Raw genomic sequence first — 17452 nt, forward strand, 5'->3', positions numbered from 1 at the left:
CTATTGATTGAATTGACAACGGTAATCATTGGCTCTCTCGTGCCCACGTAACCTCTACCACCGGACAAAAAGCACCCTCTTTTAATATAAAATAGATTGATAGATATATCCAACTATGAATGATACACATTCATGTTTAGCAATTTTGGATACACAATTAGTTATTCTTCAATCAATACATGATAGATTGGAAATTTAGTTAAGCTTATTCTAGGAGTATTTCCACCTAACAAATCGGTCTTAATTTTGATATGGAATCTAAGATGATATTATAGCTCCAAATCAATTATATTAATGGTATGAGAAGTGTATGATCATTTTGACTATCAAGGTATGAGAAGTGCATGATCATTCTGTCTATACATCTCTCACACCTCTTAATTTTTAGGACACTTATCATTAATAGGTCTTTTTTACCAATGTTCTCCGGCATAAAAACTCTTTATATACAAAAAGAAAAAGAACACTACTTAGACGAGTATGACCGACTGTCCTTTGCGCCTAGACACAGAAATGAACGAAATGATCGTTGCACGTCTGAAAATTTCTATCTATTCATGGAGGCGCAAAAGAGTGGAAGACGACAGCCAGTGGTTACGTGAAGGGGTATCCCATCCCATATTTTTTATTTTTTTAGTAAATTTAGTGGCCATTGATTAAAGCACAAGAAGTAGAAGGAGGTGAGGACATACAAGAAGAAGAAGAAGAAGGTGATGGAGCTGTCGACCTTTTGTTGTTTTGGGTTGTGGGGGCCACAAGACGTGCCGTCGGTGGGTGCAACCGACATGTATGCATGTATTGAAATGATTGAGAACTTCCACAAAACCCAACCACCAGTCCACAACACAACCACTATCGATCACAGGCTCTCACAGCTACACTCTCTCACAACCGACAACACCGTACCATTAATTATTTGACCGTTGTGACGACGCAGTAAATATGAATATTGATCTCTGTTCCATTCCGTTTACGTCGGTGGAAGCAGACAACATAAGACGTATGTGGGGTCCACTCCTTGCATCCACATTCTTATTGGGCCAGGTTGGATTTTGTGGGACCCATCATCCCACCACCGACGGCTTATATTTATTTATTTTTATATATATATATATTTTTTAAAGAAAAGCAAAATCATATGAGTTTCGTGTTCAACTTCGCTTTCTCTCTTCGCTCATGAGTCATGACATTGTTGATGGACTGATGGGTTCGGACCGATCCATATCTGCCATTCAGTATCCATGCATGGTATCCGAACAAGGAGGCCAAAATTGGCCTAAAAGCCTCCTATATCAGTATTCTGAAGGGTAAAACAGTCTCATCCATCTTGATACGGTTGATACGTATAAATATTTGTATTTGGCTACAGCTGAGATACTGTGCTCTAAAACAGTGATTGTCCGGCTTGATCCAATTTGGTTGCCGACAATCTTAAGTGACGGCAAATCCTTAAGACCAATCTAGGGATTTAAAACATGGTATTAGGTGATCACTCCCGAATCTCTAGAATGCATTCTAAAATGAGAAAATAGAGTAGAATTAGGTTTTAGAATGCATTCTAAACCAATAAATCTATTACAGATATGCATGCCAAACAAAACATTAGTGTTTCTTCTTAAGAATAATTTTAGGATGCGTTTGGTATTCATTCTTGAAATGTATTATAGATTAATTATTGAATGTGAAATTAACATAGAATGCATACAATTCATTAATGTTCTCTTTGGCTGCAAGGGGTTTAGATGGTTATATGTAAGTGTGCAATTATTTGGGCAAAGCTATGAGAAAATTTTCCATTCCTTGATTAATTATGATTCTAAAAATCACGATGAGTCATTGTTGACAAATGTCATCACAGAGATTGATCCATTGGATTGAGGACCCAACACATACCTTATTAATCAAATTTCCATCCCAAACACTAAGTGGAAAAAATTTAAACATGAAATTTAGGTAACATTAATAATGAAATAAGATAAATAAGATCTGGTTGAAAGTTTGTAAAGCAATAAACCCTAAGATTCATTGCAATTGCCAAGTTTCAGGGAGAGACTGTTTCTAGACTCGAACCCATGATCATTTGGATACAACGGAGCAATCTTTACTGTTGCACCAAAGACCGTTCTCATTTATTATTCTATTTCTAAGTCTGTGTTTGGAATGCATTATTGGAATGCATTTTAAGCCGATTTCGCATTCTCAAACGATAAAAACAACTATTTTTATCATCCGATATTGCAAAATTGACCTAGAATGCATTCCAAGAATGCATACTAAATGCTGCCTAATATTCAACATTTATTTTTTAATTTTTCCTTTTAATAAAACTCGAATTTTTCTTTCAAATCAATCTGAACCAACCTGAACCAAAGCAAGACAGCTTTTCAGTTCTCCTTCAGTTAATCTGGTTTTGAAACTATGGTTACAAGAGCTCTAATGGTTTTCTTGTAAAAGGCACGTACTGGTATATGGCATAAGGTAGCTGATGGCTCTGTTTGATTGCAATGAAGTGAAATATATTTTGTAGAAAAAAAAAACATTTTTTATATTTAATCGTAAAGAAAATACAAATATATTTTTTTCATAAAAATATACAAATATTTTCTTAAAAAATAAAATATATTTTAGAAAAAATACAAATATTACAAATATTTTCCTAAAAAATAAAATATATTTTACAGAAAATACAAATATTTCCAATCATATCTGAGCTTTACATAACTAGAGATCAAAGAGTATATGTTGTGTCATTCAATAGCTACAACCAAGATTTTGCTTTGTGAGCTTCACTTTGTATCTGCAAGATTTGAACTTTAATGCTCACATGGACTTCTTTAATTACTTCGTCCGCAGAAGAGTATCAATAACAATCTCTCAGCCCTTTGTTTTTGGGGATTTGGTGTTGGCCTTTTCCTCTTCCCCCTCGTCTCTGCTTTTATGGTCTTATGTTCTAGTTCTTTGGATTTGATTATTTCCTCTCTTTTTTTTTTTTTCTTTTTTCTTTTTTCTTTCATCTTTTATTTTTAATAATATGAGAAAATATCCTATCGCTGACCATGAATTTAGTAATTGGTATTTTGTGAATATCGATACTGATTGGCCCATATTGAATGCTTTTGCCCTATTTTTTGTCAAACCAAAAAAAAGGGTTGGGGGGGTGGGTTTGAACGACTTTATACTTTGTCTGTGCTGGTACATTGTTACGATATTGGTTAGGAATCGGTATCAGTCTCTACCAATATTGATACGGATAGACCGATAAGGCATATACTGTATCGATTCTTTAAACCATGATATTGACAACATGGGGGTGCTTAACAACATCGTCTCATATTCTCACTATATGTGTTCCCATAATACATTCTCTTCTCAATGATCATGTGAATCCTTTATTGGACAAACTATTTCCTACATTGTGATTAGTGTAAGGTAGAAGATTTTCCCTTCCTCACCCACCACATACTATCCGCCTGGGAAAGGATCTGGCTTTTCTCAAGGGAACCTAGCGCCCAGGGAGTGCCCAAGGGGCATCCAACGGCTGGACTGTGCTGCACACATCCCGATACGCATCAGTCAGCCATCGGAATACGTATGGTACAGCCCAACCATTGGATGCCCCCTTGGGCACTGGGTTCCCTGGAGAGGAGCTCGATCTGATCCGGTGGGGAATCTGGTTCCTTTAATCTTTACATGACATTATTGACCAACCAATTTTCACATTTGGTGTTTTTAAAAAAAAATGGATTTGGACATTGGGACATGTGATAGTTCAGGCCCAACGATTAGTGATCCAGATGATCTGAATGGGCCAAGGAGTACTATCACAGCTCCTTACTTGATTTAGGAGAAGTAATTGGACTGGGCCATCCATGGGCTCATCTAAGGTATTTATTTAAAAAAATGTTTCCCTTGATAGAGCTATTGCACTCTTAGTTTTGCCATGTAAACAATGCGATCATTGGATATCTAGGAATTGGTCTAGATTAGTCGCAATAAAATTTCAAGTTCATATCCAATCATAGACTTTCATCAGGAATAATTTAGATTGAAACAAAAATTCTCAGCCCGCAATTCTGTTAGAATATTTTAGGTTGATCAACCAGGCTGATCCCAAACCTTTCTTACACACTTTGTCACGTTGATTAATGATGTGGCCTATTCTAGCCTTTAGATAGAGATGTCATAAGAGTCTAGATTAGCCACTACATAATCTAATTCAATCAAATATCCTATCATGTATTAGCTTGCATTCCATGCACATTTACGATACTTCGACAATTAATGCATTCCCCATACCCTGCAGTGTCGGGAGCCTCTTGCACTAGGTACGCCCTTTGTTTTGTCACATGGTAAACTCTAATAGAATTAAAAATTGATATGTGACTAGAAGGAGTCTACTTATCCATAAAATTTAGGTCTCATCTCATTTGTCACATGGTAGTTAGTAGCTTTTACGGTAGATGGGTAGGAAAATTTTCTATCATGCACTAATAGAACTAAGTTCCTTAGTTTAAACTTTAAATGTATAAAATAAGGGAGAACCAGTGAACCACTAGGTTCCTTAGTTAAGTTTCAAAAATGGGATAAAGAACTTAAACTGGTCATGTCATGAGTGGATGTCTAGAGCATGAAATACACCATTCAAGTCAATTGTGCCATGGGCGTTGTGTCTAGGCATGTACAATGTCTACACCTTGGACACGACCGGAGAGCGTTATTTTAACCCTTTAAATATATAAAATAAAGGAGAGGGTTCTCTGAGCAAGTGGCATAGGAAATGTACCAATGAAGAGTAAGATGTCATTTCACCTATGAGAAAGAGAGCTAATGTACCCTTCATGGATCATAGAACCTTTTCCCAATCAAACTATTGCGTCTCTAACAGAATCAAGGCAATGATGCTCATAGATCAGCTCGACCAAGACTGGATGAGCTCAGTATGAATGCGTTCTATGTACCGAATCCCACCGAGGACAAACACTGCACCATTCCCATTTGATAGCGAGTTGAGAGTAAGGGGGTCAATGAGTAACCAGTAACCAAATATCGAATCTAGATCCGGACCGAAGAACATGGCCTACGCCATGTGTCTATCTCTCCTCCTCAAAACAAGGGGGGCAGAGGTGTCTTTTCATATGGGGAGGAGAGAGATAGACTCATGGGACTGCTGGCGTAGGCCACACCTCCAGACTGAGTTCTTTTTCTCTTCAATCAAATACCTTCCTTCCATGTATTAGCAACAATACTCCCCTGTGCACTCTCACATGAGCAAGGATTTTTAAAGTTATGTTTTGCCATGTGGTAAAACTCAGAAATCGTTGAAACTTGATAAGTCATAGGCCTGTACGTCTATACAATTTAGGTCTTGTTTGATCTCACATTTTTGTTATTAGCTTTTAAGATGATTGTGCAGTAACTAGGCGACCCGGTTCAAACTTTAAATATATAATAATAAAAAAAGGGTTCTCTAAGCCGACCGTGGAGGTACACTAGCACCTTCTCTTTGTCTCTCTTTTGTTTTCACATGAAATGACCTGTCTACTCCCATGAGTATGAAACTGTTTCATCGCTCCTCATTCGTGCATTCCCCCCTTATGCTGCTTGCTTAGAGAACCCTCTCCTATATAATAAAATAAAAAAATTGATTTCTCCCCTACATTATAATAATTACTAAATTTCCCCTTTAAATTAGGATTTTTAGTTTTCCAATATATTCCGAGTTAGGTTGACATTTCTCTTTACCAAAAATAAAAATTATAGTCCCTTTGCTGGCATATACTAAAGGAAAAATGCATTTCTTTAGCGAAGGATATGATCCAAGTATAAGATATAGCTGACCTGAGGCGATGGAACATGATTCTTTTCTTTTCATTTTTCTATTCAAAGAGTCCTAATATATATATATATATATATATTTACAGGAATAGGTTCTGGTGCGTGGGTTTACTTTCACATCAGGTGTGTGAGTGTGGTGTGTGGTGTGTATATCGGCCATTCCATGGTCCTAAAAGTTGGTTAACCTTTTGGGATTGATGTGCGGTTAGTATTATTACACTTTTATAAAAACAAAAAAAGGAATAGGTTCTCTGAGTTGTGGGGATAGGGTACGGGGCATCCTTTGCCCACCCATGTAAGATACCATTTTGTCGCATCTCATTATTAGTGCAATCCTCTATGCCGCTTGCACAGAGAACCCTCATTCTCCCATATAGTTATTAATTAAGTGACTAGACACAAGCAAAAGTGCTATTGCTTTCTTTCTTTTTTTTAGTTAAAACTTTTAAGGGCTACCTTCAATCAGTGTTGCCTGAAATTATATGCAAGAAAAAGACTAAAGACTTAAGGTTCCATTAATTTCCTTTTCAAAATAGAAAGCAAAAAAACAACCAACTTTGTAGAGGCTTCCTTCTTTCTCCCCATGTCTCAAATGGATCTGATTCTCTGTCTCTTTCCTTCTTTACATTGTTAGTGGAATTGGAACCCAACATAGACGAGAGAATAGGCTTCAGTTCTTAGATTCTCACTCTTCCGAGTTCCTGACGAACGTAATTGAAAGACACCCCACCACTACCTTTCCACCATCAACTGACATCAAATTAAAGAATCCAAAAAAAACCCTCTTAAAAACCCTCCCTTCTCAGTCTCTGTCTTTGCAACCTAATAAGCCTTTCAATTCAGACTTCTTCTGTAGTGATCTGTAGCTTCTTCCTCCATTCAATTCGTCTCTTATCAGTGCAAAATGGTAACATAATAATCATTCATTTCAGTTTGTTTCATTCCATGCTTGCATCATATATATGATGAACTAATTTAATTCATGATCTATGAATTAACTTGAAAAAAATGGTTGGTGTTGCAGAGTAGAGGAGAGGTTGTTAGTAATTACGACAAGAAACCCATAAGGGTGGGACCTTGGGGAGGACAAGATGGAGTTAACTGGGACGATGGAGTTTACAGCAGTGTGCGGCAATTGGTGATAGCCCAAGCTGCGGGTATCGACTCTCTTCAGATTGAGTATGACCTTAAAGGCTCCTCTGTCTGGTCTGAAAAACATGGTGGCTCTGGTGGCATCAAAACTGATAGGGTATTTTTGGTTTTTCTCTTTTCCCTTCCTTTCTTCTATAATTTCAACAGCTTCTTTTTCCTTCTTTCTTGCCTAGTAGTTTCTTATAATGGATTAAGTTTTCCTTCACATGTGGAGAAATAAGAATTCCTTCCTATGTCATTGTTAACTCCCACACCCTATTGTCCAGAGTTGAAAACCCGCGTCTTTAATTCAATCAAATGGATCGATGCCTTGCAGGGCTGAGCTAGGCTTGGGTTTGAGGCCTCGAGCCTAACCCTTTATTATTATATCTCTTCACAATTACAATTTTAATTTACTATGACATGCAATTCAGGGTCAATCAAAGCCAACCCGGTTCAGCTTGTCCAATCAAGGTCAATTAGTGCTGGCCGGACTAGGGTAAATCTTGTCAGAGTTAGGCCTAGGTCGAGGATTTGTTAGGCCCTGGCAGCAGGGCCTGGCTGGGTTTGGGCTGACTTAAGACTCCTAGGGTTGGGCTGAGATTTTAACATGCCTAGCCCAGCTCACCCGATTGACACCCCTAAGTAAAAAGATTCTATTTTCACTATAGATGAAGGAAAACTAGGTCCTTCGTTTTTTTCTTTTTGGGTAAAAAAAACTGGGTCCCTTGTTAAGCCTTTGTTTGATTAATGAGTATCATTTTTTTTGCATTGTCAGAGCCTGGTGGATTGATCTCCTCTCCTGGGAGCCTAGCACCCAAGGACTGCCGAGGGGGGCATCCTGCCATTGGGTTGTGCTGCACACATCCCGATGGCTGATTAGGCAGGGGTCGAAATGTATGCGGCACAGCCTAGCCCTAATTGGATGCCCCCTTGGTGTGCTGGAGAGGATCCGGACTCGGGTTTTTACAGCCCATAATTGTGATCACACAAGGAGAGCCCTTATTTTGATTTTTGACAAATCCAATTCTTGCAGGTAAAGCTTGATTACCCAAATGAGTTCCTCACTTCCATCCATGGTCACTATGGTAGTATCAACGAATGGGGTCCTATCTTTGTCCGATCATTAACAATAGAGAGCAACAAGAAAACATACGGACCATATGGTATTGAACAAGGAACCCAATTCTCATTCCCAATAACTGGTGGCAAGATCGTTGGTTTCCATGGCAAGGGTGGTTGGTATATTGACTCCATTGGAGTTTATCTAAAGCCTCTCTATAACCCAAATCCTTTCAAATCTTTGGTCTCTTCTCCTAACTTGATCACTGCGTCTGCAACTGAAAAGATCAGTAGCTACACCGTCGTCCAAGGAAGTATTGGCCAAGACTTCGATATAGTGCTTGCATTTAAACAGAAGAATGACAATGGCAATCTCCAACCAGCAAAGAAGAACGTCTCATCAAAGCGATCTTCTTCTTCTTCTCATTCTTCCTCATCTTCTTCCAGTGATGATGAATCACCAAAAAATAAGGTAATAAATCAGTATTACTACTTCTATATATCTTCTTGTTGATATTCAGGTAGAACTCATCCTTAAAAGCTAACTAAAAAAATCTCGCATTAAACTATTTACATCCAATGTGAAATATTTGTTTTTGCGTGGAACTCTAACACTTTTAAGAAAACAATGCCCAAAATGACGATTTACAGAAGAAAAATGCAAAGAGAAAGAGAAACACACACTCACAAGATAAGATATACGTGGTTCACTAATCTCGGAAGCAAAAATACAAACCCTCTCTACCATCTTTCAAAGAGATGACAAATATAGAAAAACCCTAACCCCAAAAAGTATAAAATTGCCCCTGTAAATCCACCCAGTTTGGACCTGAACCGAAATAGGTCGAAATACATATCAAATCGAAGCTCTCGATGAGCTCTATAAGAGTCATTCCTATGGCACTAATGTATGAATAATTATCACCTCCAATTCCTCTAATAGGGGGGAGTGGACCCCACCTTAGGCAGTGTTTTCAGGCAGGAGATAGGGTGGGCATGTCCACCCCATGTGAGGAATTGGAGGAATTAGAGGGGGCAGCGAATTGGAGGGGATAACGATTCGCTAATGTATGCACTTTTATGCTTTACCCAAAAAAAAGAAGATGTATGCACTTTTATGACCATTCTGGCTTGTTTTGAAGGCGAAACAGCCCGTCGAAGAATCATTACAATACTTTCTGGACTGAAATCAGGCTTCACCAATAACAAACACTTTTGTAATTTTCTCATCATTGGTCTTTTCAGGCGGTTGGGTATCCAATCTCTACCATCAACAAACCATCTTCATTCGCCGATGGCCCTATCCCGTATGGACCTTGGGGAGGAAGCGGAGGAACAATCTTCGATGACGGAACTTTTACCGGCATTCGCCAAGTTTATCTAACACGTAACGCAGGTATCACTTCCATTAGAGTTCTATATGATCGAAATGGACAAGCTATATGGGGAAGCAAGAATGGTGGTTCAGGAGGGATTAGAACTGATAAGGTGTGAATCTGAAGATCTTAAATCTATAGAGAGATACATACTCTGTTCAGTTCTACTTGTCATATGTGAAAAATTAACATTTTATCCTTCTTGTGCAGATAATCTTTGACTATCCCTACGAGGTGTTAACTCACATTAGTGGTTACTTTGGACCTGCAATGATAATGGGGCCTAATGTGATTAAATCACTAACATTTCACACTACAAAGAAGAAATATGGACCTTTTGGTGATGAACAAGGGACCTTCTTCTCCTCTAACTTGAAGGAAGGGATGGTTGTAGGGTTCCATGGAAGAAAGGGATGGTTCATAGATGGTATTGGGGTTCATGTACTGGAAGGGAAGTTATCACTGCCACAGCCTCCTCCTCCTACACTCTCATTAAACACGAGTAGCAACTCGGCAATTATCGAGTCGGCCGGTACTACTACCCGATGGCCCAACAATTTACTAGTAGAAAAACGGGCACCAAGAGAAGAGGTATATATTTTTATACATACATATTGTTGGTTTGTTCAGGTCTTTGATGCCTTTATACACTTGAAGAGCTATCTCCACTTAATGTCTTAAAATTTTGGTTTGAACCCTCGAACACATACAAAGTGTGTATAAACCATTTAAATAATTGTGTGTGATCTCCTGTTAGGTTTCCACCTATACGGTGGTTAAAGAACCGGCTCCATGTGGACCAGGTCCATGGGGTGGTGATGGAGGAAGACCATGGGATGATGGAGTGTTCCCTGGGATCAAGCAGGTCTTCTTGACGAAAGGGGAAGCAATTAGCTCTATACAGATTGAGTACGATCGAAACGGGCAAGCTGTTTGGTCTGTTAGACATGGAGGTAGCGCCGGAGACACCACATATAGGGTGGGTAACTGATGATAATCTTAATTAATTTAAGTTGTATTTGGTATGCAATATTTTAAGTCGATTTTTTCATTTTCAGATGATAAAAATTGTTGTTTTTATCGTCTAAGAATGCAAAATCAACCTAGAATGCGTTCCAAGAATGCATACCAAACACGGATCTTTATCCCCTCAATTTGTCTGCCCCTCAATTTCCTCAATTCCATCTAATAGGGTGGCAGAAATGATCACCCTACCCTCTGCCGGAACACACTACCCGAGGTGGGGTCCACCTCCCTCTATTAGAGAGAATTGAGGAAATTGACAGGCAGGCAAATTGAGGCGATAATTTTCCTACCAAACACAGCCTTAGATTGTTGCAGTTGTTCTATGTAATTAGTTGACATTAATCTACCTTACTGACAATGTGTTTTCCTTCTTCCCTTTTAGATCAAATTCGAGTACCCTCATGAAGTGGTTACTTGCATAAGTGGCTTCTATGGTTCAATAGGAAGAGAGGAGCCCATGAAAGTGATAAGGTCTCTAACATTTCATACCACAAGAGGGAGTTACGGGCCATATGGAGAAGAGATTGGAACCTATTTCACATCAACCAAGACAGAAGGAAAGGTGGTGGGGTTCCATGGAAGGAGTGGCTTGTATTTGGATGCCATTGGTGTTCATATGCAGCACTGGTTAGGGGATGACAGAAGATCGGTCAGGTCCAGCCTTTTCAAAATGTTTAATTGATCAGCATTTGCCATAAACCCACCCTCTCCATCTAATAAGAAGAGATAATGATGCTAGCTAGCTTACTGCCTCTAATGAAACTTTGCACAATAAGGGAACAATACCACTACTACTATTATTACTATGTGTGTAAGCCTGTACTCTTGTACTGAAACCCTTTATGCTGACTATTTCTTCCTTATTGTATTTCTGGGTTACTATCCTTAATAAAACGGTTAATTTGGGTACCGGTGTAGTAGTTTGTTTACATTTGAAAAATATAAACCAAAACTCTGAAGTATGGGGAAGGTATTCGTACATCGGAGATTCTTCCATCAACTCCATCCAATGAGGGGTGCGAGGACTTTTATGTCATTTTAGGTTGGCATTTATACCAATCTAACTACATTTATTGTAGGCCATGCACAAAAACTTTTGCCTTAAACTATTAGGTGGAGTGGTTTCTCTAAGCATACGAAGGCAGCAAGAACCAAAATAAATTAATGAGCGCGGATCATGTCCTTGTATAAGTACCGTCCAAGGCCCTTTAGGACCAGTTACTTGGAAACCACTTTGGAATTGATTCCATGTGACTGGCCCTACAGGGCCTTGGGTGGTACATGTACAAGAGTTTGACTATAATATTGAGAATAGATTCACATCAACTAAATCGATGACCATGGATGACTTTATATACTAGTTGGGCCTCTCCACCAAACAATTTTAGTTTTTGAATAGGACATTTTAATTTGTTTTTTTTTAAATAAAAATAAAAAAATTGGACATTTTAATACAACAATATCGAATAAAGCACCAAATATATATCCAAATGATGTTCTCATTCTCAGTTAAGAATGCATGATGGGAATACACTGACGAGGGGCAATGAAACAGTCAAAACATGTCATTTTCATGAGAGAGAGAGAGAGAGTGATAGTGTACTTTTCGCAATGTGGCTTAGAGAACTTTTTCCCATAAAAGAAAAAAAAAAGTTTCAGATCAACGAGAGATGGACCAATAAATCGGCCTAGGTCTTGAGACTTTTGGGGGCATGGCTTGAGCTTTCGGTCTCATATTGCCTGTATTGGGCGATACATACCGATTTTGCAAGTGACTGATTCTAATACCGTATTAATGACACGGTACAGACAATGGGTAAAATGGTCAAAAAAATCCATTTTTAAAGGAAAATCAGGGCAAATTTGCCGATACAGCTGATTTGTGCCGCTACCGATTCGTGACCAATACCCGTTCCAATACCGTGCACTAAAATCATGTTTGGGGGTACCAACTGCCAATGCGGTTAAACCCGGTCCGATTCTACGAGGATGTCTTATTCGTAAAACTAAACAGGTATAAAGGGTAACTGAGTTACGCCGTCAACAACACAGACAACGAGCGACAGAGCGAGATGGGATGGGAAGCATTGAGAAACGTGATTCGTCCTTTGGCTAGAGCTGTTGTAAAGCATAGTGCCGAACATTTCCCGGCGCCGTCGCCCTTGCCGGCATTAACAGAGTTACGTTGGTCTTTTGGTTCACTGCAGCAGCACACTCCATGGATTCCGTTGTCGAATGGTATTAATAGCTTAACAGAAACTCGATTTCCCAAGAGAAGACCCATCGACAAACCTCGAAGAAAAAGGGCCAGCTTAAAACCACCAGGTTTGTTTGTTTCTCCTTTAAAACCTAATAACCACACCCAAATCCTCAATTATCTTATTCGATCTCTATGTCTCTGATCATCTCTGGTGTTTGCACCGATCATTGAGAATTGAATTAATTGTTGAAGCAACGGTTTCTATTATTTTGTTCCTGGTCATTAATTGCACATCCTCTAAGTTGATTGCTTTTTTTTTTCAATTGCCTGTGTTTACTTGTACTTGCATATTGGGCTTCTTTCTTGAAGCTATTTTTACTTAATTCATGACACCTGCACATCTATTTATAGTATTAAAAGAGCCATTCATTGAAATACCTCATTTGTATTCAAAGCTCTTTGCGATTAACGTACTCTCCTCTGTACTGCTAATCATGGCATATTGAAAGAATGCAGGTCCATATGCTTGGGTTCAGTACACACCGGGCGAACCAATAGCTGCAAACAACCCTAATGAAGGAAGTGTTAAGGGAAGGAAGGAGAAGAAGCGCATGAGGCAGCGGAGGGCATTTATACTGGTATATCCATCTTGATGTCTTTGCAGCTTACATTTTGGTGTTTAGTGGAGTGTTATTTATTTTCACTAATGTTTTAAGTGCTCTCTCTTCTTTATCATTATTATTATTATTTTTTTCCTTTTCCCTAGAACTTAGTTTGGTCTGTGTTAAGTTATTTATGAGTTATGACCATGTGTTTTGCCAATCAAGCTAGATTATGCTTGCTGTTGGTTCATTTGTTATGTAAAGATGTTTAATTCACCCAATCCCATTGCGGAAAATTCCCCACTGCTGCCTCCCGTAGGAGTCTGGGCCGTGTCTCAGTCCCAGTATGGCTGATCATCCTCTCGGACCAGCTACTGATCATCGCCTTGGGAAGTTCTTTTGCTCTTGCTAATTTTTTGACATTTATTATTCCCTTTGCTCTTTCCATGGAGTAGTTAAATTTGTTCTTATGATGTAACAAAACTTTGTTGTTTGAAAGGTTCTGAATAATTAGTGTACCGATATAAAACATAAATATTCAACGTTTAATAATACTTGCTAGGTTGCTATGTTATCTTTGAGTTTTTGGTCAGTTACTTCAAATATTTGGTTGTGTCAGTTGTAACCTTTTCTGCCCACCCCACCCCCCAAACCCCACAAAGAAAAAAAGAAAGAAAGAAAAGGTGTCCACCAAACACTACAGTTGTGCTTGTTATGCATTTTTTGGAATAAATTTTGGTATTCTAAAGCGGAAAAATAGATAAGAATCGGGTTTCAGAGTGTGTTCTAGACCTAGAATCTATTTCAAGAGTGCATACCAAACACTGCTTACAACCCTCCCCCCTCTCTCTCTCTCTCTCTCTCTCTGACACAGAGTGTCAGTTTGGACAATGGAAAATGCATTGAAAGATTCACGTTGATATATTTATAGATACCTTATGTAGAGTAACTTTCAATAGAAACATAAATGAAGAATAGAGAATAATATGGACTATGTACTTGAAATTACAACCATGAAATAAAATACACACAGGTGCTCTTCATGGGTCAATAAGTCTTAAAATATAGTATTTTTTTTTTATTCATGTGTGGTCACCGAATCATTTTATATTCTCTCCATCCATTTGTGCAGTAAAGGAAGGCTACATAATGAATACCTAAATATACATAAAGCAGGTTCCTGAATCATGACTAGTTGACCGAGGACTAGTTACTAGTTAATCGAGTAGTTAATACCTACCGACTGGTATGGTTTGTATATGAATCATGCATTTGTGAACTTGTCAACAAGTAATCAACACCATTACTAATTTGTTTACCCCCTATTTGAGTTTTTCTGCTCCTCCCTTTAGGCTTTTATATTAATGAATAAAACAACATTCTTGTGTATATAGTATAAACTATTTGCCCACTCTATTAAAGTTGGGGTTTTTTACTTGTTATGTTGAATATCTGGCTTTTCCTTTTCTTGTTATCGTTCATGTTCTTTTTTTTTTTAAGGTTTTTCAGTGCACAACTTGAATTTCAAGGTTCTAGTTGTTTTCTGGTTTGATTAAACGAACTCCTACTGTAGGGTTAAATAGATGATGTGAATGGCCCTAGGGCTTAAGATCAGAAATTGAATGTGGTTTCAAACTGCTGTCCATAAATGGTGATTCTAACCAGAAATAGACAAATAGTTGTAGTTTCAGAAGAAATAATCTGGATATGGCAGTACCATTAATAACTAAAGAATAATTACATTTACACTAGCAATCATACCAGGATTAATTAGACAACTAAGTATTGATTTATTTTGCCACAGATTTGGGTCTAATAAAGACCATAACTCAGAATTCATAAACAATGTTAACAGCAGTGGAATAGCATAAATCTCAGGACAACAGTAGCTAAAAGCTATGATTTTCCCAGAAGAAGAAAACAAGCAAACCTCTATTAGGCTCTGTTATCGAATAACATAATCAACTGATTCTATGCCATCGTGTGCGTTGACCTCTATTTGACTAATTATGTGGCTGACCTTCCCCGCAAAAAAAAATTTGGGAAAGAAAAATCAATTCTAACTCATAGTTTGATGACAGAATACAAGCAAAAACTCTCTCTTATTAATGCTAGAGTGCCTTGGACTTTGATCAACTTACTGAAAAGCAAAGCTCGGAGCTATGCTTTTGTTTCCCTAATCTAATTACACTTATAATAAAATTAAAATTGCAAAAGAACTCAAATATTGAAGAAAAACCATATGACACATTTGTAGGAGGATATATAGTGGAAAAGTTGACAGATAAGTTACTATTGTCACTCCTCACAACCATGCTTGAGATTTTCACCTCATATGGTTTTTCATTCAATTCTTTCAAAGTTATTGGATCCTTTTCCTAGGTCGAGAATCTCCTCTCTTCTTCCACTCTGTTCTGAAGAGTAACTAGGACCAATTCAGTCGCATTTTCATGTTCCAATCGAACACTTTCCATTTTTGTTTCCCTAGTCTATTTACAATTACAATAAAGTAAAAAAGAAAATTTGCAAAAGCAACCGAAGTATCGAAGATAACCTTATGACACATTTTTAGAAGGATTTTGGCCTTCTAAAGGAGTTGCTTTTGAACTGCAACAAGTACAGTGCTTGCAGTTTGTGTGGGATGCCAAGGTATAGCACTTAATCAGATTCTGGAACTTGGGTCTGGATTTTTAGAACATGTGCTACTAGGAATGTGAGAATTGCCATGTTCGAACTCTTTCTTTCTTAGCTGCTAGTTTGGTATGGTGTGAGCATGTCACATTGTTTGTTAATTGATGCATTGCATATGTGCAACTAATAATGTGCTCTCTAAAACAATGAGTGGTTTACAGTTCTTGTTCTTGTTTTTATTAAAAAAATTGTTAGGTTTACAGAAAGGGCTTGAGATGGAGCTTTAGGTGGCAAAGAATCTTTGAGATCCCTTTATCTGTAGGTAGGCTTCTTATAGGCTAGTAAAGAACTGGATACTTTTTTAGGCTTAGAAACTAAATCAACCTATCTTTTTAATTTGGTTAGTTTATTGCATTTGAAGTTTTCCTACTTTGCAGCTCTCTTTTGCATGTAGGGCTCCTCTAATAGATGTTCAAAGAGTTTGAGGCATCTACCCTGTAATGTTGTCCAGTATATTATTCACAACTCTTTGCTCAATCCAAATCCAGAGTTCCTATTAGCTCTTCTGATGTCCCCGCAATAATTTCTCGGTTTTCAAAGGAGTTGCCCATGAATCTTGAAGTCCCGAAGTATGCCTTCACCTTGTAAAATATGCTTTGTTCAAAGATTTGGATATCGTGAGTCAAATTGTAATTACTACAAGTAATATATGAGTAGTCCATCTCAACTCTGTATGCTCTCAACCCCCCCCCCCCCACCCCTTCTTTCCCCTGGGTGGTTGGGTGGGTGGAAGGAAAGGCACTCCATGATTTGCCTGGTCTTATCCAACTCAACTCTCTATGTTTTGCGGTGCTTGGTTATTAATAAAATTAAATGTAGGAGAAGGGTTTTCTACAAGGGCAGTAGGAATCTGCACACTACATCAATGAGGGGCTGGAGAATGGTATGATTTATATGCGGGGTTCACATGATCAGAATAGGTGCGAGTGTGTCAGTGTGGGCCCACTGTTTATTAGGTGAGAAGGGTATAAAAGAATCTGTACAAGGGGTGGCGCATGCTTCTTTCTCCCTTAAATGTATTCCTCCTATATGCTCGCTTCCTATTCTTGAGTCGCTTTCCTTTATTCGCACTTTTTTTTTGGGTAACATTCCTTTATTCTCACTTGAAACTTCGCTTTTGTATATGAACAGTCAGAAAGAAAGAAACGAAAAGTTCAATTGCAAGAAGCTAATAAGAAGAAAAAAATCAAGAGGGTAGAGCGTAAGATGGCCGCGGTGGCAAGGGAAAGAGCATGGGCTCAAAGACTAGCAGAGCTGCAGCAGCTAGAGGAAGAGAAGAAGAGATCCATGGCTTGAAAGGAAACAGGTTGGGACATAATATGCTTGCTATTCATCTTCTTCGAATTAATTAAGCTTTTTGAACCCATAAAACTGCATTTTCTTTCTGAAGCTTGGGCTTGGGATTTTTATGTATCTTTTCCCTTCCATTTGGCTTCTTTTTCCATCCTTTTTTTTGTTTTTTTTTTTTTTGGGGGGGGGGGTGGTTGTTGTATTCTTTCGTTTTTTGCAACGTCAACAGGTTTTGACCA

General features: G+C 38.2%; 2 protein-coding genes across 2 annotated transcripts; both read left to right on the forward strand.

The window, feature by feature from the left end:
* Positions 1-6720: 6720 nt before the first annotated feature.
* On the forward strand, positions 6721-11219 carry LOC122661900 (jacalin-related lectin 3). Its single transcript, XM_043857412.1, has 7 exons — positions 6721-6742; positions 6860-7084; positions 8003-8513; positions 9308-9516; positions 9615-9995; positions 10162-10383; positions 10813-11219. The coding sequence occupies exons 1-7, from the start codon at positions 6740-6742 to the stop codon at positions 11110-11112; spliced, it is 1851 nt and encodes a 616-aa protein (XP_043713347.1). The 5' UTR covers positions 6721-6739; the 3' UTR covers positions 11113-11219.
* A 1244-nt stretch (positions 11220-12463) lies between these two features.
* Positions 12464-17254, forward strand: LOC122661981. The gene is made up of 3 exons (XM_043857514.1): positions 12464-12755; positions 13147-13268; positions 17055-17254. The coding sequence occupies exons 1-3, from the start codon at positions 12503-12505 to the stop codon at positions 17217-17219; spliced, it is 540 nt and encodes a 179-aa protein (XP_043713449.1). The 5' UTR covers positions 12464-12502; the 3' UTR covers positions 17220-17254.
* The last annotated feature ends 198 nt before the right edge of the window (positions 17255-17452 follow it).

The sequence above is a fragment of the Telopea speciosissima genome, chromosome 5 (assembly GCF_018873765.1).
Source record: "Telopea speciosissima isolate NSW1024214 ecotype Mountain lineage chromosome 5, Tspe_v1, whole genome shotgun sequence".
NCBI lineage: Eukaryota > Viridiplantae > Streptophyta > Magnoliopsida > Proteales > Proteaceae > Telopea > Telopea speciosissima.

What these genes read in the sequence shown, in the direction of transcription:
- LOC122661900 (XM_043857412.1), top strand. An exon ending in AAATAAGGTAATAAATCAGT is followed by an intron (nt 8,514 to 9,307) that starts ATTACTACTTCT and finishes CCATCAACAAAC; the next exon opens with CATCTTCATTCGCCGATGGC. An exon ending in CCGGAGACACCACATATAGG is followed by an intron (nt 10,384 to 10,812) that starts GTGGGTAACTGA and finishes CTTCCCTTTTAG; the next exon opens with ATCAAATTCGAGTACCCTCA.
- LOC122661981 (XM_043857514.1), top strand. Translation starts at nt 12,503, where the DNA reads ATGGGATGGGAAGCATTGAGAAACGTGATTCGTCCTTTGGCTAGAGCT. An exon ending in GGCCAGCTTAAAACCACCAG is followed by an intron (nt 12,756 to 13,146) that starts GTTTGTTTGTTT and finishes GAAAGAATGCAG; the next exon opens with GTCCATATGCTTGGGTTCAG. An exon ending in AGCGGAGGGCATTTATACTG is followed by an intron (nt 13,269 to 17,054) that starts GTATATCCATCT and finishes GTATATGAACAG; the next exon opens with TCAGAAAGAAAGAAACGAAA.